This window comes from Heptranchias perlo, chromosome 8 (assembly GCF_035084215.1).
Source record: "Heptranchias perlo isolate sHepPer1 chromosome 8, sHepPer1.hap1, whole genome shotgun sequence".
Taxonomy (NCBI): domain Eukaryota; kingdom Metazoa; phylum Chordata; class Chondrichthyes; order Hexanchiformes; family Hexanchidae; genus Heptranchias; species Heptranchias perlo.
Genome location: NC_090332.1, coordinates 936518 through 958191, shown reverse-complemented (window position 1 = coordinate 958191; position 21674 = coordinate 936518). Strand labels below are relative to the sequence as shown.

The window sequence follows — 21674 nt, the reverse complement described above, 5'->3', positions numbered from 1 at the left end:
AGACTGTCCTTCACTAACTCATGAAACTAACTATCACCCCCACTAATCAGACTGTCCTTCACTAACTCATGAAACTAACTATCACCCATTCATCAGACTGTCTTCACTAACTCATGAAACTAACTATCACCCACTAATCAGACTGTCCTTCACTAACTCATGAAACTAACTATCACCCACTAATCAGACTGTCCTTCACTAACTCATGGGACTAACTATCACCCATTCACCAGGTCATTCATTCCCAATTATGGGAACCTGTCACCTGAACCCAAGACAATCCGTTGCTCATTTATGAGACAGATACAGTTCTGGATTATTTGACCATTTTTCTACAGAAAGGGCTGAGATATGAGTTGGTTGATGATTTGCTTCAAAGGGCTTCTGAGACCAGCAGTCTGAGACAACGAGGGGTAGTTTGACTCTCCAGTGATGCTCTACACTCGTTGCTGTTGCAATGATGCTGCTCATTTGAATTCAAGTTATGCTGCTGGACTCTGGCCACGAAGCAAATTCAGTCTTTCCTAAAAGCTGACACAGCAGTCAGGTTTTTAAAAAAAGAGAGACACAGACACTAGCAGGCAGTGTGTCTTTCAGAACCAGGACTGCATAGGCAGCAAAAGGCTGAAAAAGACAAGGGGCTGCAAAGAGGAGTGGTTGTACCCAGGACTGTGGGGCAGAATGCAGAGGGTTCATTCACTTTAAGACAAACCACCTAAGTGGAATAGCATTGCATATTTCATTACTTTTATATCATTACACAAAGCCGAGTTGAATCAATTGAAATAAGCGACTCTGATCATACCTATCGTATTGTATGTTTCACCTTACTGTAGAATAAACAGCTTACAATTCAAACCAAATTTCACCTATCTGGTGGTAACTTGTCCCACCTTCATTGTGATAGGAACATAGGACATAGAAACATAGGAGGAGGCCATTCAGTCCTTCAAGCCTGTTCCACCATTCAATTAAATCATGGTTGATCTGTATTCTAACTCCATCTACCTCCCCTTGGCTCCATAACCCTTAATACCCTTGGCTAGCAAAAATCTATTGATCTCAGATTTGAAGAAGTACACAAGCAAAGGCATGATACCCAGTTCGGATTATAAGGGGGTTTTATTAATCCTCCCAAGGGAATGCTACAATACAAGAAGATAACATCCAGACTTGGGTTGACAACTGGCAGGTCACATTCCATCTGGAACAAGAGAAAGCCCAACCATCTCCCCATGACCTTCAATTGCACCACCATCAATGTCCTTGGGGTTACCATTGACAAGCTTAACTGGACCAGCCATAGCAACACCGTGGCTACAAGAGCAAGGCAGAGGCTAGCTCTGTGACGAGTGGCTCACCTCCTGAACCCTCAAAGCTTCTCTACCACTTACAAGGCTCCGGTGGGGAGTGTGATGGAACACTCACCATCGCCTGGAGGTTGTAGCCACTACAACACTCAAGGAGCCCAACACCATCCAGCACAGAGCAGTTAGTTTAATAGGCATCCCTATCACCAGACTCAGTATCCACCCTCTCCACACCAGCGTACTGTGGCTGCAGTATGTAAGATCTACAGGATACAACTCACCAAGGTTACCTCAACAGCCCTCCTTCCCCTGTGACCTCTACCATCGAGAACAGCAAAAGTCACAATGTGATGGGTGCACCATCGCCTCAAATGTCCACTCTAAGCCACACACCATCCTGACTAGGACATATATCACCGTTCCTTCATTGTACCCGAGACAATATCCTGGGATTCCCTACCTAACAGCACTGTGGGAGCACCATCACCAAACGGACTGCAGCGGTTCAAGGAGAAGGCCCACCACCACCTTCTCAAGGGGCAACAAGGGATGGGTAATAAATGCCGGCCTTTCCAGCATTGCCCACATCCCAAGAACAGATTTTAAAAAATATAATCCAAGGAGAGTCAACTCCCATAAGAGTAAGACTCTCAGACTACTGCAGCAGTGACCATCACCGCGGTGAGCATCGCCTGACCATCTGTGACCATCCGCTGACCATCCCCCGACCATCTGTGACCATCCGCTGACCATCCCCCGACCATCTGTGACCATCCGCTGACCATCCCCCGACCATCTGTGACCATCCGCTGACCATCCCCCGACCATCTGTGACCATCCGCTGACCATCGCCTGACCATCTGTGACCATCCGCTGACCATCTGTGACTATCCGCTGACCATCCCCCGACCATCTGTGACCATCCGCTGACCATCCCCCGACCATCTGTGACCATCCGCTGACCATCCCCCGACCATCTGTGACCATCCGCTGACCATCCCCCGACCATCTGTGACCATCCGCTGACCATCGCCTGACCATCTGTGACCATCCCCCGACCATCTGTGACCATCCGCTGACCATCCCCCGACCATCTGTGACCATCCCCCGACCATCTGTGACCATCCGCTGACCATCCCCCGACCATCTGTGACCATCCGCTGACCATCCCCTGACCATCTGTGACCATCCGGTGACCATCCCCTGACCATCTGTGACCATCCGCTGACCATCCGGTGACCATCTGTGACTATCCGCTGACCATCCCCCAACCATCTGTGACCATCCGCTGACCATCCCCTGACCATCTGTGACCATCCGGTGACCATCCCCTGACCATCTGTGACCATCCGGTGACCATCTGTGACCATCCTCTGACCATCTAGTGACCCTCCCCTAACCATCTGTGACCATCCAGTGACCCTCCCCTGACCATCTGTGACCATCCGGTGACCATCTGTGACCATCCCCCGACCATCTGTGACCATCCGCTGACCATCCCCCGACCATCTGTGACCATCCGGTGACCATCCCCTGACCATCTGTGACCATCCTCTGACCATCTAGTGACCCTCCCCTAACCATCTGTGACCATCCGGTGACCATCCCCTGACCATCTGTGACCATCCGGTGACCATCCCCTGACCATCTGTGACCATCCGGTGACCATCCCCTGACCATCTGTGACCATCCGGTGACCATCCCCTGACCATCCGCTGACCATCCCCCGACCATCTGTGACCATCCCCCGACCATCCAGTGACGATTCATGAGCCTCATTGTGAGTAAAACCAAAGCCACCCTCTTCGGTCCCTGCGAGTACCTGCATACCTCTAGTCTCATCAGTAAACTCCTCATTACCCCCTTGGGCTAAATCTCCAGCTACATAAGCTCAGTGTCCTGCTTAACCTCCGAGCTGAACTTTCTATCTCATATCCGATCTATTACCAAGACTGTTTCCTTTCACCTCTAGAACACTGTCCACTTGGTTTCCTTATCTCTCTCCCTCAATGCTGCAGAAACCCTAATCCATACTTTCATTGCCTTGAGTATTGAGCTCTCCACAACACATCTTCCTGCCTCCAAACTCCAGTACACTCAGCATTCTGTAGGCCAGCTCCTCTCCCCCACAAAGTCCCATGCACCCATGCTGTCCATTTCCGGCATGTCTGACTCCCTGCGTCCCACCAAATTGACTTTCAGGATCCTCATCTTTGTTTTCCAATTCACCTAGGTCTCACTCCACACCATCTGAGTGATCGCCACTCTTCCAACACCAGGTATTCCTTCCTTCCCACTGCAACCTGTCGCAATGCCCCCGCATCCTGAATTCTCTCCATAAACCACATCACTTTGCAGTCTGCCTCCATGCCTCCTAGAGACCCTTCTCTTCCCCTGTGTCTTCAGTCTCCGAAAAACCTTTTCCTCTTTTTTCAGCTCAGTTCCCACTGTATGAGGGTTATTTAAACGCACAATGTTCCCAACAATGTGGCTTGGCCCTTCAATCAAGCTCCCTCATTAATAATAGATAAACTATAGACAATGTTTTGTAAACCAATGCCCAGCTTACCTCTGGCTGATTGCAGATGCTCGCTGACCATCCCACAGAATCTTTCCGTTTTGTGATGTTTTGCACAACATCTGTAAACAAACTCAAAGTGGGACACCAAAGCTGAGGAGAGATAACACGAGTCAGAATCATCAGGCAACAGGCAGGAGAATTTAAAAACTTAAAACCGTGCAGGTTACAACGTCAAAGGAGGCTGCTTGACCTATCATGTCTGTGATGTGGAGATGCCGGTGATGGACTGGGGTGGACAAATGTAAGGAATCTTACAACACCAGGTTATAGTCCAACAGTTTTATTTTAAAATCACAAGCTTTTGGAGATTATCCCCTTCGTCACCTGACAACTCACCTGACGAAGGGGATAATCTCCGAAAGCTTGTGATTTTAAAATAAAATTGTTGGACTATAACCTGGTGTTGTAAGATTCCTTACATTTATCATGTCTGTGCCAGCTCTTTACTAAAGCAATTCAAAATAAATCCCACTGCCCCACTCTCCCCATAGCCCTGCAACAACCTGTAGTTTTGGGTTGACCACCTTCTCAAGGGTGACTAGGGGTGGGCAATAAATGCCGGCCTTGCCAGCAATGTCCACATCCCGAGAATTAATCAAATAAAAGCCTTTTCCCAGAGAGTTTGGCTCTGTGTATTACACTCAGCTGGGAATAGCAAACCTGAGGTGCCAGAATGCGATGGCCCCAGTTTCTGCCCAACCCCATGTGTTTTAAAGTTGTGTATCTACCACTGGCAAGGTGGCGAGGGGTCAAGGGGTCAGCGGGCACTGTCACTCACCGTGTCGTAGATAGCAGCAGCGAAGTTGACCATGATGCAGATGAGCATGAAGGTGGCCCTGACACGGTATGTCTCCTGAATCCAGCAGCACAGTTCGTGCAAGACGTTCGGGAGACAGTCGTACCCTTCAGCCAAGATACAGAGTAGCAGCCAGCAGTAAATGATGAAGATGGAGAGGAAATGCCCGATCATCATTTCATGCCTGTAGGCAGATGACAAGCAGGTGAATTTGTGTGCAAGACATCTCTCCAAACACTTCACATACAGTGAATTACAGTGACTTTTGTTATGTGGCTGAATGTGGCAGCCATCTTGCACACAGCATGGTCCCACAAGCACCAGTGAAATGAATGACCAGTTAATCTACTTTTGGTGTTGTTGGGAGAGAAGTTGTCCAGGAAACTAAAGGAATTCCTTACTTACCTCCAACAGTTCAGCACTACTACACTCAGCTCAGATCCTGTACTCACGTCCTCCAGTTAGAGGCCATGAGGTCGATTGGTACGCCCCAAAAGTTAAAATCAACCCCATGGCCTGGGGCGGGGACGGTGAGCCACCTTCTTCAATTAGCGACCCTTGCTGCAGTATGATCCCAGGGAGTATCAGCCTAGCATATATTCTCTCAACCTAGTATGGGGTTTGAAGACACTACCTTGTGACTTACAGGTACTGCCAACTGAGCCAAACTGACAATCGAGGTCGATTTTCCAAAGCCGATGGCAATCACAGTGCCCATATCAGTTGAAGGAGAGATTCTGGGATGTCTCTTGAGAGACCAGGGCTTTCCTCTCCAATCAAAGTCCTGGATGAGCCACAATCTCCTCGAACTAAATATTGGAAGACCGAAGCTATTATTTTCAGTCCCCTTAACAAACTCTGTTCCCTAGCTACCGACTCCATCCCTCTCGCTGGCCACTGTCTGAGGCTGAACCAGACTGTTCACAACCTTGGTGTCCTATCTGACCTTGAGCTGAGCTACCGACCACATATCATCTACTTCTACTTCCGTAACATCTACTTCCACCTCCGTAACATCACCCGTTGTCACCCCTGCCTCAGCTCATCAGCTGCTGAAACCCTCATCCATGCTTTTGTCACCTCCAGACTCGACAATTCCAATGCTCTCCTGGCCAGCATCCCATCTTCTATGCTCTGTAAATTTCATCTCATCCAAAACCCTGTATCCCAACTCGCACCAAGTCCCGTTCACCCATCACCCCGTGTTCACTGACCTACATTGGCTCCCAGTCCGGGAACATTTCAATTTTAAAATTCTCATTCTCGTGTTCAAATCCCTCCATGGCCTCGCCCCTCCTCCTTGAAGACGCTCCATCTCTTTTGCCAAGCTGTTCGACACCTCTCCTAATATCTCCTTTGCCTTAGTGGTTATTTTTGTCTGATCACGTCCCTGTTAAGTTTTTCCTACCTTACCTGTGCTATACAAATGCAAGTTGCTGCTGTTGTCGCTGTTACCTCCAGAAATAATGTGCTGTACCACTTTGGAATAATGACACAGGGCTTCCAAATGGTACCTCCCAGAGGGTGTGGCAGCTTCCAACGTAGGTTTATGCCGTGGTCGATGGGTGTGCAAAAAATGGAACACCATCTTCATCTTCCTCTTGATACCAACAAACACATTGCTCATTTGGAGCCAGATATAGGGGAGTTGGGAGGCTTCATCGGCCGAAGCCCTGTCGCCCTGCAGCTCGCACCTGTACCTTCACTGGAGAGTTGCCTTGTGCCCCAGATAGAGCCACCCTCCTTTGCTGCAGGACCTCCAATTCTTCAGCATCAAAGGGAGCTGTGCAGCCTGAATGTCTCTGCTCTGCCGCCCTGAATAATCAGCCCATTGTAACTTCTCCTTTATTGGTTATCTGCAGCCCTTTAACAGCTCCTGCTCTTCCAGGTTTCCTGCTCCCTGGCCCGACCCAGTGTGCTGCAGGCCAAACTTTTTATGTGCTTGCAGGAGGGAATCCCATTGTAAAATTGTGTGCATTTTATTCCGTAAGCTCCTGGCAACAGTGTGAGCCCATCTTTCTTAGACTCGATGATCCGTACTGACATGTGAATATCCACGAGAGTTGAGGAGACTTTCATCAATGAGTGTGGGTTGATTTCAACATGAGCTCACAGAGGTGGAAGAACGGTGCTAACTAATATTATCACTGACTGAGCAGTACAGAACGGGACGGGGAGTGGGGCTTGGGTGGAGAGATGATCAATCTGTGAGGAACTCCAGGGAAATAAGGTGGGTACTGTAGCAATATTGTGAAAATCTTACTTCCTCTCCATTACATTTTTTCCATGGCACATGTACAGAATTATTTTTTCCACAAAAAAGCCAAATCAGTACAGAACCCAAGTGTTACCCAAGAAAATCTTTGTATTCCAAAATCACAGAGTGCGATTTCATGCAATAAATAAATTCCTGATTATAGTCTGGCAGAGAAAAGCTAGGCTGCAAATTGCATTCAGTCTGAAGCAGTTCCCCTGCATTCTGCAGCCTCTCAAAGACCAGACAGCAAGTCGTAGCGACATGGCCACATGGCGACATGGGAGAGTTTTAGAAACCAGTAAAGGATGACCAAAAAATTGATAAAGAGGGAGAAAATAGAATGAGAGTAAACTAGCAAGAAAGATAAAACGGATAATAAGAGCTTCTAAAAGAAAGTAAAAAGGAAGAGAGTAGCAAAAGTAAACGTAAGTCCCTTAGAGGCTGAGACAGGAGAAATTATAATGGGGAATAAGGAAATGACAGATATTCAACAAATATTTTGTATCTGTCTTCACAGTAGAAGACACAAAAAGCATACCAGAAATAGTGGGAAACCAAGGGGCTAATGAGAGTGAGGAATTTAGTGTAATTAATAATAGTAAAGAAAAAGTACTGGAGAAATTAATGGGACTAAAAGCCGACAAATCCCCTGGATCTAATGGCCTACATCCGAGGGTTCTAAAAGAGGTGGCTGCAGAGATAGTGGATGCATTGGTTGTGATCTTCCAAAATTCTCTAGATTCTGGAGCGGTCCCTGTGGATTGGAAGGTAGCAAATGTAACACTGCTATTCAAGAAAGGAGGGAGAGAGAAAACAGGGAACGACAGGCCAGTTAGCCTGACATCAGTCGTTGGGAACATGCTGGAATCCATTATTAAGGAAGTGGTAACAGGGCACTTAGAAAATCATAATATGATTAGGCAGAGTCAACATGCTTTCAAGAAAGGGAAATCGTGTTTGACAAATTTATTGGAGTTTTTTGAGGATGTAACTAGCAGGGAAGATAAAGGGGAACCAGTGGATGGAGTATATTTGGATTTTCAAAAGGCATTCGATAAGGTGTTATGAAAGGTTGTTAACACAAGATAAGGGCTCATGGGGTTGGGGGTAATGTATTAGCATGGATAGAGGATTGATTAATGGACAGAAAATAGAGAGTAGGAATAAACGGGTCATTCTCAGGTTGACAGGCTGTAACTAGTGGGGTGCCGCAAGGATCAGTGCTTGGGCCTCAGCTATTTACAATCTATATTAATGACTGAGATGAAGAAAACGAGTGTAATGTATCCAAGTTTGCTGACGATACAAAGCTAGGTGGGAAAGTAAGCTGTGAGGAGGACACAAAGAGTCTGCAAAGGGAAATCGACAGGTTAAGTGAGTGGGCAAGAAGTTGGCAGATGGAGTATAATGTGGGGAAATGTGAGGTTATTCACTTTGGTAGGAAGAATAGAAAAACAGAATATTTTTTAAATGGTAAGAAACTATTAAATATTGGTGTTGAGAGAGATTTGGTTGTCCTGTACGCGAAACACAGAAAGTTAACATGCAGGTACAGCAAGCAATTAGGAAGGCAAATAGTATGTTGGCCTTTATTGCAACTGGATTGCAGTACAAGAGTAAGGAAGTCTTGCTGCAATTGTACAGGGCTTTGCTGAGACCTCACCTGGAGTACTGCATACAGTTTTGGTCTCCTTACCTAAGGAAGGATATACTTGCTTTAGAGGCGGTGCAGCGAAGGTTCACTAGATTGATTCCCGGGATGAGAAGGTTGTTCTATGAGGAGAGATTGAGTAGAATGGGTCTATAGTCCAGTACAGCTACAACACTGGCATCTACCCGACAATGTGGAAAATTGCCCAGGTATGTCCTGTCCACAAAAAGCAGGACAAATCCAATCCGGCCAATTACTGCCCCATCAGTCCACTCTCAATCATCAGCAAAGTGATGGAAGGTGTCGTCGACAGTGCTATCAAGCGGCACTTACTCACCAATAACCTGCTCACCGATGCTCAGTTTAGGTTCCGCCAGGACCACTCGGCTCCAGACCTCATTACAACCTTGGTCCAAACATGGACAAAAGAGCTGAATTCCAGAGGTGAGGTGAGAGTGACTGCCCTTGACATCAAGGCAGCATTTGACCGAGTGTGGCACCAAGGAGCCCTCGTAAAATTGAAATCAATGGGAATCAGGGGGAAAACTCTCCAGTGGCTGGAGTCATACCTAGCACAAAGGAAGATGGTAGTGGTTGTTGGAGGCCAATCATCTCAGCCCCTGGGCATTGCTGCAGGAGTTCCTCAGGGCAGTGTCCTAGGCCCAACCATCTTCAGCTGCTTCATCAATGACCTTCCCTCCGTCATAAGGTCAGAAATGGGGATATTCACTGATGATTGCACAGTGTTCAGTTCCATTCGCAACCCCTCAGATAATGAAGCAGTCCGAGCCCACATGCAGCAAGACCTGGACAACATCCAGGCTTGGGCTGATAAGTGGCAAGTAACATTCGCGCCAGATAAGTGCCAGGCAATGACCATCTCCAACAAGAGAGAGTCTAACCACCTCCCCTTGACATTCAACGGTATTACCATCGCCGAATCCCCCACCATCAACATCCTGGGGGTCACCATTGACCAAAAACTTAACTGGACCAGCCATATAAATACTGTGGCTACGAGAGCAGGTCAGAGGCTGGGTATTCTGCGGCGAGTGACTCACCTCCTGACTCCCCAAAGCCTTTCCACCATCTACAAGGCACAGGTCAGGACTGTGATGGATTATTCTCCGCTTGCTTGGAGGAGTGCAGCTCCAACAATACTCAAGAAGCTCGACACCATCCAGGACAAAGCAGCCCGCTTGATTGGCACCCCATCCACCACCCTAAACATTCACTCCCTTCACCACCGGCGCACTGTGGCGGCAGTGTGTACCATCTACAGGATGCACTGCAGCAACTCGCCAAGGCTTCTTCGACAGCACTTCCCAAACCCGCAACCTCTACCACCTAGAAGGACAAGAGCAGCAGGCACATGGGAACAACACCACCTGCACGTTCCCCTCCAAGTCACACACCATCCCGACTTGGAAATATATCACCGTTCCTTCATTGTCGCTGGGTCAAAATCCTGGAACTCCCTTCCTAACAGCACTGTGGGAGAACCTTCACCACACGGACTGCAGCGGTTCAAGAAGGCGGCTCACCACCACCTTCTCAAGAGCAATTAGGGATGGGCAATAAATGCCGGCCTCGCCAGCGACGCCCACATCCCATGAATGAATTAAAAAAAATATTCTCTGGCGTTTAGAAGAATGAGAGGTGATCTCATTGAAATATATAAGATTCTGAGGGGGCTTGACAGGATAGATGCTGAGAGGCTGTTTCCCCTGGCGGGAGACTCTAGAACTAGGGGGCTTAGTCTCAGGATAAAGGGTTGGCCATTTAGGACTGAGATGAGGAGAAATTTCCTCACTCAGAGGGTGTTGAATCTTTGGAATTCTCTACCCCAGTGGGCTGTGGATGCCATCTCATTGAGTATATTCAAGACTGAAGATCGATGGATATTCGGTCTTTAAGGGAATCAAGAGATATGGGGATCAGGCGGGAAAGTGGAGTTGAGGTAGAAGATCAGCCATGATCTTATTGAGTGGTGGAGCAGGCTCGAGGGACCGTGTGGCCCACTCCTGCTCCTATTTCTTATGTTTTTATGTTCTTATAGCGACATGGTGACATAGCGACATGGTGACAACAACATAGCAACACGGAGACATAGCAACACGGAGACATAGCAACACGGAGACATAGCAACACGGAGACATAGCAACACGGAAACATAGCAACACGGAGACATAGCAACACAGCAACTTGATGACAGCAACATAGCAACATGGTGACATAACAACAGTGACATTGCAACATGGTGACATTGCAACACGGCGACATAGCAACATGGTGACATAGCAATATGACAACATAGCAATATGACGACATGGTGACATAGCAACATGGTGACATAGCAACATGGTGACATAGCAACATGGCGACCTGGAAACATGGCAATATGAAGACGTAGCACCAATCTACCTGTCGCAGATGCATCTGTCCATGACATTATTGGTAGGAGTGACCACAGCACAGTCCTTGTGGAGATGAAGTCCTGTTTTCACACTGAGGCCACCATCCATTGCATCGTATGGCACTACCACCATGCTAAATGGGATATGATGTGGAGATGCCGGTGTTGGACTGGGGTGGACAAATGTACGGAGTTGTACAACACCAGGTTATAGTCCAACAGCTTTATTTGAAATCACAAGCTTTCGGAGCTTTGCTCCTTCGTCAGGTGAGTGAAGGGTTCCATAAAGGCACCGCATATATAGTCAGAGAACAATGCCTGATGGTTACAGATAATCTTTCCAACTGATCTAGCAGCTCAAAACTGGGCATCCATGAGGTGCTGTGGGCCATCAGCAGCAGCAGAATTATATTCCAGCACAATCTGTAACCTCATGGCCCAGCATATTCCTCACTCTACCATTACAAACAAGCCAGGGGATCAACCTTGGGTCAATGACGAGTGTTGAAAGGCATGCCAGGAGCAGCACCAGGCATACCAGAAAATGAGGTGCCAACCTGGTGAAGTTACAACAGGACTACATGTGATGATAAACAGCGGAAGCGACATGCTATAGACAGAGCTAAGCGATCCCACTACCAACGGATCAGATCAAAGCTCTGCAGTCCTGCCACGTCCAGTCGTAAATGGCGGTGGACAATTAAACAACTAACGGGAGGAGGAGGCTCCGTGAACATCCCCATCCTCAAAGATGGCGGAGTCCAGCACGTGAGTGCAAAAGACAAGGCTGAAGCATTTGCAACCATCTTCAGCCAGAAGTGCCGAGTGGATGATCCATCTAGGCCTCCTCCCAATATCCCCACCATCACAGAAGCCAGTTTTCAGCCAATTCGATTCACTCCACGTGATATCAAGGAACGACTGAGTGCACTGGATACAGCAAAGGCTATGGGCCCCAACAACATCCCGCACGTGAGTGCAAAAGACAAGGCTGAAAACTTGTGCTCCAGAACTAGCTGCGCCTCTGGCCAAGCTGTTCCAGTACAGCTACAACACTGGCATCTACCCGACAGTGTGGAAAATTGCCCAGGCATGACCAGTCCACAAAATGCAGGACAAATCCAATCCAGCCAGTTACTGTCCCATCAGTCTACTCTCAATCATTGGCAAAGTGATGGAAGGTGTCGTCGACAGTGCTATCAAGCGGCACTTACTCACCAATAACCTGCTCACCGATGCTCAGTTTAGGTTCCGCCAGGACCACTCGGCTCCAGACCTCATTACAGCCTTGGTCCAAACATGGACAAAAGAGCTGAATTCCAGAGGTGAGGTGAGAGTGACTGCCCTTGACATCAATTTTACGAGGGCTCCTTGGTGCCACATCAAGGCAGCATTTGACCGAGTGTGGCACCAAGGAGCCCTCGTAAAATTGAAGTCAATGGGAATCAGGGGGAAAACTCTCCAGAGGCTGGAGTCATACCTAGCACAAAGAAAGATGGTAGTGGTTGTTGGAGGCCAATCATCTCAGCCCCAGGACATTGCTGCAGGAGTTCCTCAGGGCAGTGTCCTCGGCCCAACTATCTTCAGCTGCTTCATCAATGACCTTCCCTCCATCATAAGGTCAGAAGTGGGGATGTTCGCTGATGATTGCACAGTGTTCAGTTCCATTCGCAACCCCTCAGATAATGAAGTAGTCCGTGCCCACATGCAGCAAGACCTGGACCACATCCAGGCTTGGGCCGATAAGTGGCAAGTAACATTTGCACCAGACAAGTGCCAGGCAATGACCATCTCCAACAAGAGAGGGTCTAACCACCTCCCCTTGACATTCAACGGCATTACCATCGCCAAATCCCCCACCATCCACATCCTGGGGGTCACCATTGACCAGAAACTTAACTGAACCAGCCACATAAATACTGTGGCTACAAGAGCAAGTCAGAGGCTGGGTATTCTGTAGCAAGTGAATCACCTCCTGACTCCCCAAAGCCTTTCCACCATCTACAAGGCACAAGTCAGGAGTGTGATGGAATACTCTCCACTTGCCTGGATGAGTGCAGCTCCAACAACACTCAAGAAGCTCGACAACATCCAGGACAAAGCAGCCCGCTTGATTGGCATCCCATCCACCACCCTAAACATTCACTCCCTTCACCACTGGCGTACTGTGGCTGCAGTGTGTACCATCCACAGGATGCACTGCAGCAACTCGCCAAGGCTTCTTCGACAACACCTCCCAAACCCGCAACCTCTACCACCTAGATGGACAAGAGCAGCAGGTACATGGGAACAACACCACCTGCACGTTCCCCTCCAAGTCACACACCATCCCGAATTGGAAATATATCGCCATTCCTTCTTCGTCGCTGGGTCAAAATCCTGGAACTCCCTCCATGCCGACACGGGGCACAGGGACACGGGGCACAGGGACAGGGTGACAGAGCAACAGGGTGACACGGCGAAATAGAGTGCAGCCAGAGCCAAGTCCACAGCACCATGGATGACTCAGCTGTACAGGGGAGGAGGAGAAAGGTCAGGAGAGCAATAGTGATAGGGAATTCTATAGTTAGGGGAACAGATGGGCGTTTCTGTGGCCGCAGACGAGATTCCAGGATGGTATGTTGCCTCCCTGGTGCCAGGATCAAGGATGTCACTGAACGACTGCAGAACATTCTGAAGGGGGTGAACAGCCAGAGGTCGTGTGGTCCATATCGGTACCAACGACATAGGTAGAAAGAGGGAGGGAGTCCTGCAGGCAGATTTTAAGGAGTTAGGAAAGAGAATAAGAAGCAGGACCTCAAAAAGTAGTAATCGCCAGATTACTCCCTGTGCCACGTGCTCGCAAGTACAGCAGTAGGAGGATAGAGCAGATGAATGTGTGGCTGGAGAGATGGTGCAGGGGGAGGCTTTAGATACCTGGGGCATAAGGACCGGTTCTGGGGGAGGTGGGACCTGTACGGGCCAGACGAGTCCCACCTCAACGGAGCTGGGACCAATGTCCTCATGGGGAGGACTGCTAGTGCTGGGGGGGTGGGGTTTAAACTAATTAGGCAGGGGGATGGGCACCAGGATGTAGCATTGGAAAGGAGAAACAAGGGGCACAAAGAATCAAGAGAGAAAGATAGCACTAGAGCAAGTAATGGTACAGTTTAAGTAGGATCAGAATAAGAGAGAGTACAAGAAAGTCTAAGACTGGTTTACAGTGGATGTGTGTAAACGCATGAAGAGTGGTAAACAAGGTGGGTGAGCTGCAGGCGCAAATAGCCACATGGGAATATGATGTCGTGGCGATAACGGAGACCTGGCTCAAAAAAGGGCAGGATTGGGTACTAAATATTCCTGGATACATAGGGAAAGATAGGGAAGGAAAGGAGGCGGGGAGTGTGGCTGTATTGATTAAGGAGAATATTGCAGTGCTGGAGAGAGAGGATGTCCTGGAGGGGTCAAGGACAGAATCTATTTGGTTAGAGTTAAGAAACAATAGAGGTGCCATTACACTACTGGGAGTATTCTATAGGCCACCAACTAGTGGGAAGGATATAGAGGAGCAAATTTGCAGGGAAATTACAGAGAGGTGCAAAAGCCATAGAGTAGTGATAATGGGGGACTTCAACTATCCTAATATAAACTGGGATACTAATAATATAAGGGGCACAGAGGGGGAGGAATTTTTGATATGTGTTCAGGAGAACTTTCTTGACCAGTATGTTTCCGGCCCAACGAGGAAGGAGGCATTGCTGGACTTGGTTTGGGGAATGAGGTGGGTCAAGTGGAGCAAGTGTCAGTGGGGGAGCATTCAGGGAGCAGCGATCATAGAATCATAAGGTTTAGAATAGCTATGGAAAAGGACATGGACCACTCTAAAGTAAAAATACTCAATTGGAAGAGGGCCAATTTCAGTGGGATGAGAACAGATCTGGCCCGGGTAAATTGGAATCAAAGATCGGCAAGTAAAACTAATTGAACAATGGGCGGCCTTTAAAGGGGAGATGGTTCAGGTATAGTCTAGGCACATTCCCACGAGGCAGAAAGGTAGGGCAACTAAAGCCAGAACTCCCTGGATGACAGAAGAGATAGAGAGTAAGATGAAACAGAAAAAAGGGGCGTATGACAGATGTCAGGTTGATAAAACAAGTGAGAACCAGGCAGAATATAGAAAGTTCAGAGGGGAAGTGAAAAAGGAAATAAGAGGGGCAAAGAGAGAGTATGAGAATAGACTGGCGACTGACATAAAAGGGAATCCAAAAGTCTTCTACAGGCATGTAAACAGTGAACGGTAGTAAGAAGAGGGGTGGGGCCGATTAGGGACCATAAAGGAGATCTATTCATGGAGGCAGAGGGCACGGCCGAGGTACTAAATGAGTACTTTGCATCTGTCTTTACCAAGGAAGAAGATGCTGCCAAAGTCTCAGTAAAGGAAGATAGAGTTGAGATACTGGATGGGCTGAAAATTGATAAAGAAGAGGTACTGGAAAGGCTAGCTGTACTTAAAGTAGATTAGTCACCCGGTCCGGATGGGATGCATCCTAGGTTGCTGAGGGAAGTAAGGGTGGAAATTGCGGAGGTACTGGCCATAATCTTCCAAACATCTATGTATCTATAAATGTAAACTGTACTGTGTATTAATATAGAATGAACCATGTAACGTGTGTTTAATAAGAAAGGGCTGGTGGGCCGAGAAGGATGCATGATGGTTATTATAGTCAAGTTTGCAAGTAAAACCAACAGAATGCCGACAACATGAAAGTAGAAAAGAAGAGACCTTTCGGGAAATGTTATCACAGGCGCTAAGGGAGGATGGGCTGTAATAGCACAGTGTCTAAAGACTGAAAGTTAATTAAATCAGGGAGTAACCCAGGCTCAGGCCTCTCTATCTCGAGACCCCGCAGCTAGTGAATAGAAGTTTGTTTATACAAACGGTCCTGTGAAGGCCGGCAATGTAACTCTAAGATAAGGTACCATTAAGTCTGTAACAACAGGGCACGGATGGTACCAGGAGTTGCTTGGGTTGTAACTTCTGAAGGTTGAGATACATGACTAATGGTAAGGCTGAGAGATGTGGATGTGATAGTAAACAGCCACATAGACTGAAAAAAGGGGATAAGAAGAGACCTCAAAAGCTGAGGGAGGCGCGCAAGATTCTGGCGAGGAAGAAGAGAACTCTTCAGTTAACAGAGCACAGCCAGAGAGAGAGAGAGAGAGAGCGAGAGAGGGGGAGAGAGAGAGAGAGAGAGAGAGAGGCAGTGCCGCAGTCACTTGGAGAGATAGAGAGAGAGAGAGAGAGAGAGAGACCGCACCGCAGTCACTTGGAGAGAGAGAGAGAGAGAGAGAGAGAGGCAGTGCCGCAGTCACTTGGAGAGATAGAGAGAAAGAGAGAGAGAGAGAGAGACCGCACCGCAGTCACTTGGAGAGATAGAGAGAGAGAGAGAGAGGGAGAGAGACCGCACCGCAGTCACTTGGAGGGATAGAGAGAGAGAGAGAGAGAGAGAGAGACCGCACCGCAGTCACTTGGAGGGATAGAGAGAGAAAGAGAGAGAGGGAGAGAGACCGCACCGCAGTCACTTGGAGGGATAGAGAGAGAAAGAGAGAGAGAGAGAGAGAGCGAGAGAGGGGGAGAGAGAGAGAGAGAGAGAGAGAGAGGCAGTGCCGCAGTCACTTGGAGAGATAGAGAGAGAGAGAGAGAGAGAGAGAGACCGCACCGCAGTCACTTGGAGAGAGAGAGAGAAAGAGAGAGAGGGAGAGAGACCGCACCGCAGTCACTTGGAGGGATAGAGAGAGAGAGAGAGAGAGAGAGAGAGAGACCGCACCGCAGTCACTTGGAGGGATAGAGAGAGAGAGAGAGAGAGAGAGAGACTGCACCGCAGTCACTTGGAGAGAGAGAGAGAAAGAGAGAGATCGCGCCGCAGTCACTTGGAGGGATAGAGAGAGAGAAAGAGAGAGAGAGACCGTGCCGCAGTCACTTGGAGAGAGAGAGAGAAAGAGAGAGAGAGAGAAAGAGAGAGAGAGAGAGAGAGACCGTGCCGCAGTCACTTGGAGAGAGAGAGAGAAAGAGAGAAAGACCGCACCGCAGTCACTTGGAGAGAGAGAGAGAAAGAGAGAGAGAGAGAAAGAGAGAGAGAGAGAGAGAGAGACCGCACCGCAGTCACTTGGAGAGAGAGAGAGAGAAAGAGAGAGAGAGAGAGAGACCGCACCGCAGTCACTTGGAGAGAGAGAGAGAGAAAGAGAGAGAGAGAGAGAGACCGCACCGCAGTCACTTGGAGAGAGAGAGAGAAAGAGAGAGAGAGAGAGAGACCGCACCGCAGTCACTTGGAGAGAGAGAGAGAAAGAGAGAGAGAGAGAGAGACCGCACCGCAGTCACTTGGAGAGATACTTCCAAGGTTTCAAGGAACAGACTGTGACTATTTCTCTTTGTTAAGTATCACTTTCTTTGTACTAATTGTGATGTGCTTAATAAATCTGTTTTGCCTTTAACCATAATACCAGTTCCGTGGGGGTCTTGTTGTTGTCACGAACCAGTCCTTGGATTGGATTAAATTAGAATCCTGAAAGTGGGGGTTGAAATCCTGCAATTTCGTAATATCGGAACACAGTAATATCGGAACACAGTAATATCGGAACACAGTAATATCGGAACACAGTAATATCGGAACACAGTACCAGTTTCAGGCAAGAGACCTTCGGTCCGTCGAGCCCACACAGCCACAGTATTTCCTTGGCACATTTCTGAAAACCCTGAATCCCACTGAGGTTTCTTGTTCCAGAGGCCACTCTCCAATGCTCTTTACACTCTAGTGCTGATTATACTCACACTGGAGTGGGCTGGGTACACAGAATGAATCAATGAAGTTAATACTCACTCAGGCACTGGGAACAAGGTCTGCACACTGATGATAAACAGCACCATGATGAAGGAGCACACCATGTTAGACTTGAAAACCTCATCTCGTACTCTGCGATACTGAACATCAGATAAAAAAGAACAGTGAATGCCCAGAACACTGACTACACTCAGGGCCAAAGCCACACCAACCACTCACAACGCAATTCAAAGAACCCAGGGCCGCAAGGGGATTTATCCATCTGCTCTATGTGCTCAGGTATAAGAGAATGCCTGACAGCCCTGCTTCTCTCCAACCAAACAAGCAGAAATCTTCATGCCACTGGCAGTCCCCCCCACCCCACCCCGGCCCGTCCACAGAGGATGCTCCCGACAGTCACCACAGCTCCTCGGAGAACACAATGTTAATGTGCACGAACTCGTCCAGCCCTGCTCAGACTGCGGGGAGAGAGAGGGGCTGGGAGACTGCGGGGAGAGAGAGGGGCTGGGAGACGGTGGGGAGAGAGAGGGACTGGGAGACTGCGGGGAGAAAGACTGGGAGACTGCGGGGAGAGAGACTGGGAGACAGATGGGAGAGAGATGGAGACAGAGAGGAGAGAGAGACTGGGAGAGAGATGAAGACTGAGAGAGGGGACAGAGAGACAGAGACGGTAGAGAGAGATTGGGAGACAGTTGGGAGAGAGATGGAGACAGAGAGGGGAGAGAGACTGGGAGACTGAGAGGCAAGTGGGAGAGTGAATTCTTGAGAAAGGTGAGCTGGAGAGGAGGACTGGGTCTGGAGCAGATTAGTGTTCCCGCCAGAGAAAACTGCAACACTCACCACCACACTCATTAACAGGTAAGATAATTTCCGAAACAGTCTTATATATGATTTTGTAGACTTCATGGTTAGATATGAAATGCTTAAGATTACAGTGGCAGTAACATACGGGAACAGGATTGGGCCATTCAGCCTCTCAAGCATGTTCCACCATTCAGTAAGAGCGCGGCTGATAGATAGCTCAGCACCGTTTACCTGCCTTTGCTCCATATCCCTCTCACCTAACAAAAATTTATCGATCTCAGTGTTGAAAATTTCATTTCACCCGGCATCCACAGCCTTTGGGGGAGAGAGTTCCAGATTTCTACTACCCTTTGTGTGAAGAAGTGCTTCCTGATTTCACTCCTGAATGACCTGGCTCTAATTTTAAGATTATGCCCCTTGTTTCCCCACCAGAGGAAATCGTTTCTCTGTATCTACCCCATCAGAAGATCGAGGGGTGACCTGATAGAGGTCTTTAAGATAATGAAAGGGTTTGATAGGGTAGACGTAGAGAAGATGTTTCCAGTTGTGGGGAGACCAGAACGAGAGGCCATAAATATAAGACAGTCACTGATAAATCCAATAGGGAATTCAGGAGAAACTTCTTTACCCAGAGAGTGGTTAGAATGTGGAACTCACTATCACAAGGAGTGGTTGAGGCAAATAACATCGATACATTTAAGGGGAAGCTGGATAAACACATGAGGGAGAAAGGAATAGAAGGATATGCTGATAGGGTGAGATGAAGTAGGGAGGGAGGAGGCTCGTGTGGAGCATAAACACCAGCACGGACCAGATGGGCCGAATGGCCTGTTTCTGTGCTGTACATTCCATGTAATTCTATTAAGTCCCTTTGTCATTTTGAACACCTTGATTAAATCACCCCTCAACTTTTTAAACTGACAGTGAAATGGAGCTGGACAGACAGGTCTGATATGGGGTTTATGGCCACAGTTCCTTACACTGTGCTAACTGTGTTCAAGTGGAGACAAGACACTTCACCACAGGGAGAGAGGGAAATGTACAGGATTGGACTTTCAGCTGTTTATGGAGACTCTGGGATCTGGTTATTTGCCCAATTTTTCGTTGAAAGAATTTGGTGTGTGATGGATCGGAGACCTGAAGAAGGGGGAAAAGTGCGAAAAACAGGAGGAAAAGGAATAAAATTAAAACCCGTAGTTTGTGCTCCTGTTCAGAATTAGAAAACCCAAAGGCTGCAGGAGGTGGTAATAGTGAGCCGCCGAATGGGGTCTAAGCTTACGACTGCTGTAGCCATGGCAACAAGGGATGGTCATTGGCGCAGGGGTCAAATGCCAAGGATAAAAATAAGGAAGTTAGGATTAAGAAGGGAAGTGCCATAGGGTGAAGGCACTGACCCGGGCAGCGTGACAAATCAGAGGCAGTGCAGGGGTTGAGAGAGCTGGTGATGAGGGAGAGCTGCGTGTCGTCGGTGTACATGTGGAACCTGATGTCAAGTTTTCGGATGATATCACTGAGGGGCAGCATATAGATGAGAAATAGGAAGGGATTGTGGGATCGGTGGGGTTTATCATTGAGAATCAGATGGATTCGCTGTGTCTACCAGCCCTTTCCAGTTCCCAGTAATTCTCCTGTTCTTATTTTATTTGTTAGAAACTCTCCCATAGCTACTTAAAATTAACAGAGCTCTCGAGGATTGATCGCAAACAGAGACAAGTTGAGGCAGTGATGAGGTGTAGTTGATAAGAGAACATATTCACAGTGGGGCAATAGGTATGTCACAGGCCATAACTCTCTCAATAAAGAGGACTACATTTTAACCTCACCTTCACTTGGGCCATTCCATGAGGAGGGATTTGTTTAGAGGAGGGGAGCAAAAGTATTGCATCAAGTGGGTGGGAATAGCAGGTCATACCTGCCTTAAAATGCTTACTGCTCCGATGAACCGCCACAGGGGTAGAAATTGCAAAAGTGTAATTAAAAAAGCAGAACAGACACAAGGGCCAGATTCGGGAACCAACAAAATGGGTCAGACCATTTTTCAGTCGTCACTAGCAGCCGCCCAAAACAAACATTAGGCCCCTCACATAGGTAAATGAGGGGCTGTCACACTTGTTTTAGGCTCCTTCTGGGGAATTGGATAATGTTAATGGGGCCCAAGGCCCAATTTCTGGCTGGCCCCGGCTCCCATTTCAAGCCCGACAATGCACCACAAGGGACTCCCCCACCACCCCGCCCCATGTTTTCTGGCCCTGCAGTCAATGGGCTATATTACGGTCAACCTACAATTCACACCTTCAAATGGGAGTCCCAACAATGGTCACATTACCTTCTTTTCAATATCAGAATCTTTAAAAACCAACGTGAGCTCCTTGATGTACTCGTTCCGCAGCTGGTCACTGCTGCGGACCTCGATGGCGTGCTCAATTCTCTTGTTGATTTCCTCGATCCTGGAAGAAGTGGAAGGCTGAGGTTTCCAGGTTGGTTTTCTCATCAGCGCCGCTATGATCTGGAGGAGTAATGAAAAGGAAAAGAAGCATCTGTGAGATCTGACCCTGTGCACCATCCTGGGGTGGAGGAGACCTCGGCTGTAGAACTAGTGGCATAGTGGGAGCAGACCATGAGTATTTTGGCCGTAAAGACCAGGAGACTCATTCTATTTCACAGCTGTCCCGGTCAGCAGTTCCAGTTCATCCTTCACCTCATCCGGCGTTTTAATACAAACATTTGTTTCTTCCTTTCAGGTGTCAGGGACCACAAGCTTCAACAGCTCTTAGATACCAACACCCCTCCTGATCCTTCCTCCCCTTCACTTTCCTCTGACCCCATCCCTCTCTTTGTCGTGTTTTCACTATCCCCTCTGGCCTCCCCCTTTCTGACCCCAAACGATCAGTCCTCAGCAAAGGCTTTAGCTTCACCCCCTCACGCACCCACCTCAATGAATTTCGAGCTCTACATGATGCTGAGCTCTCCTTCTGTTGCCTTCACCTCTGCACCCACTTGTTTGGCCGGGAGTCCTCCCCCCGCACAGGGAACCCTTTCTC

At 48.3% G+C, this 21674-nt stretch overlaps 1 protein-coding gene across 1 annotated transcript in view; it reads right to left on the bottom strand.

The window, feature by feature from the left end:
- LOC137324286 (adenylate cyclase type 8-like) overlaps positions 1 to 21674 on the bottom strand; it is a 149315-nt gene that overhangs the window by 46603 nt on the left and 81038 nt on the right. The window contains exons 8-11 of the mRNA XM_067988427.1: positions 20960 to 21139; positions 17869 to 17969; positions 4670 to 4871; positions 3880 to 3981 (exon numbers count right to left, since the gene is read on the bottom strand). Coding sequence (XP_067844528.1) covers positions 3880 to 3981; positions 4670 to 4871; positions 17869 to 17969; positions 20960 to 21139 — 585 coding nt within the window. The remainder of the gene's footprint in view (positions 1 to 3879; positions 3982 to 4669; positions 4872 to 17868; positions 17970 to 20959; positions 21140 to 21674) is intronic.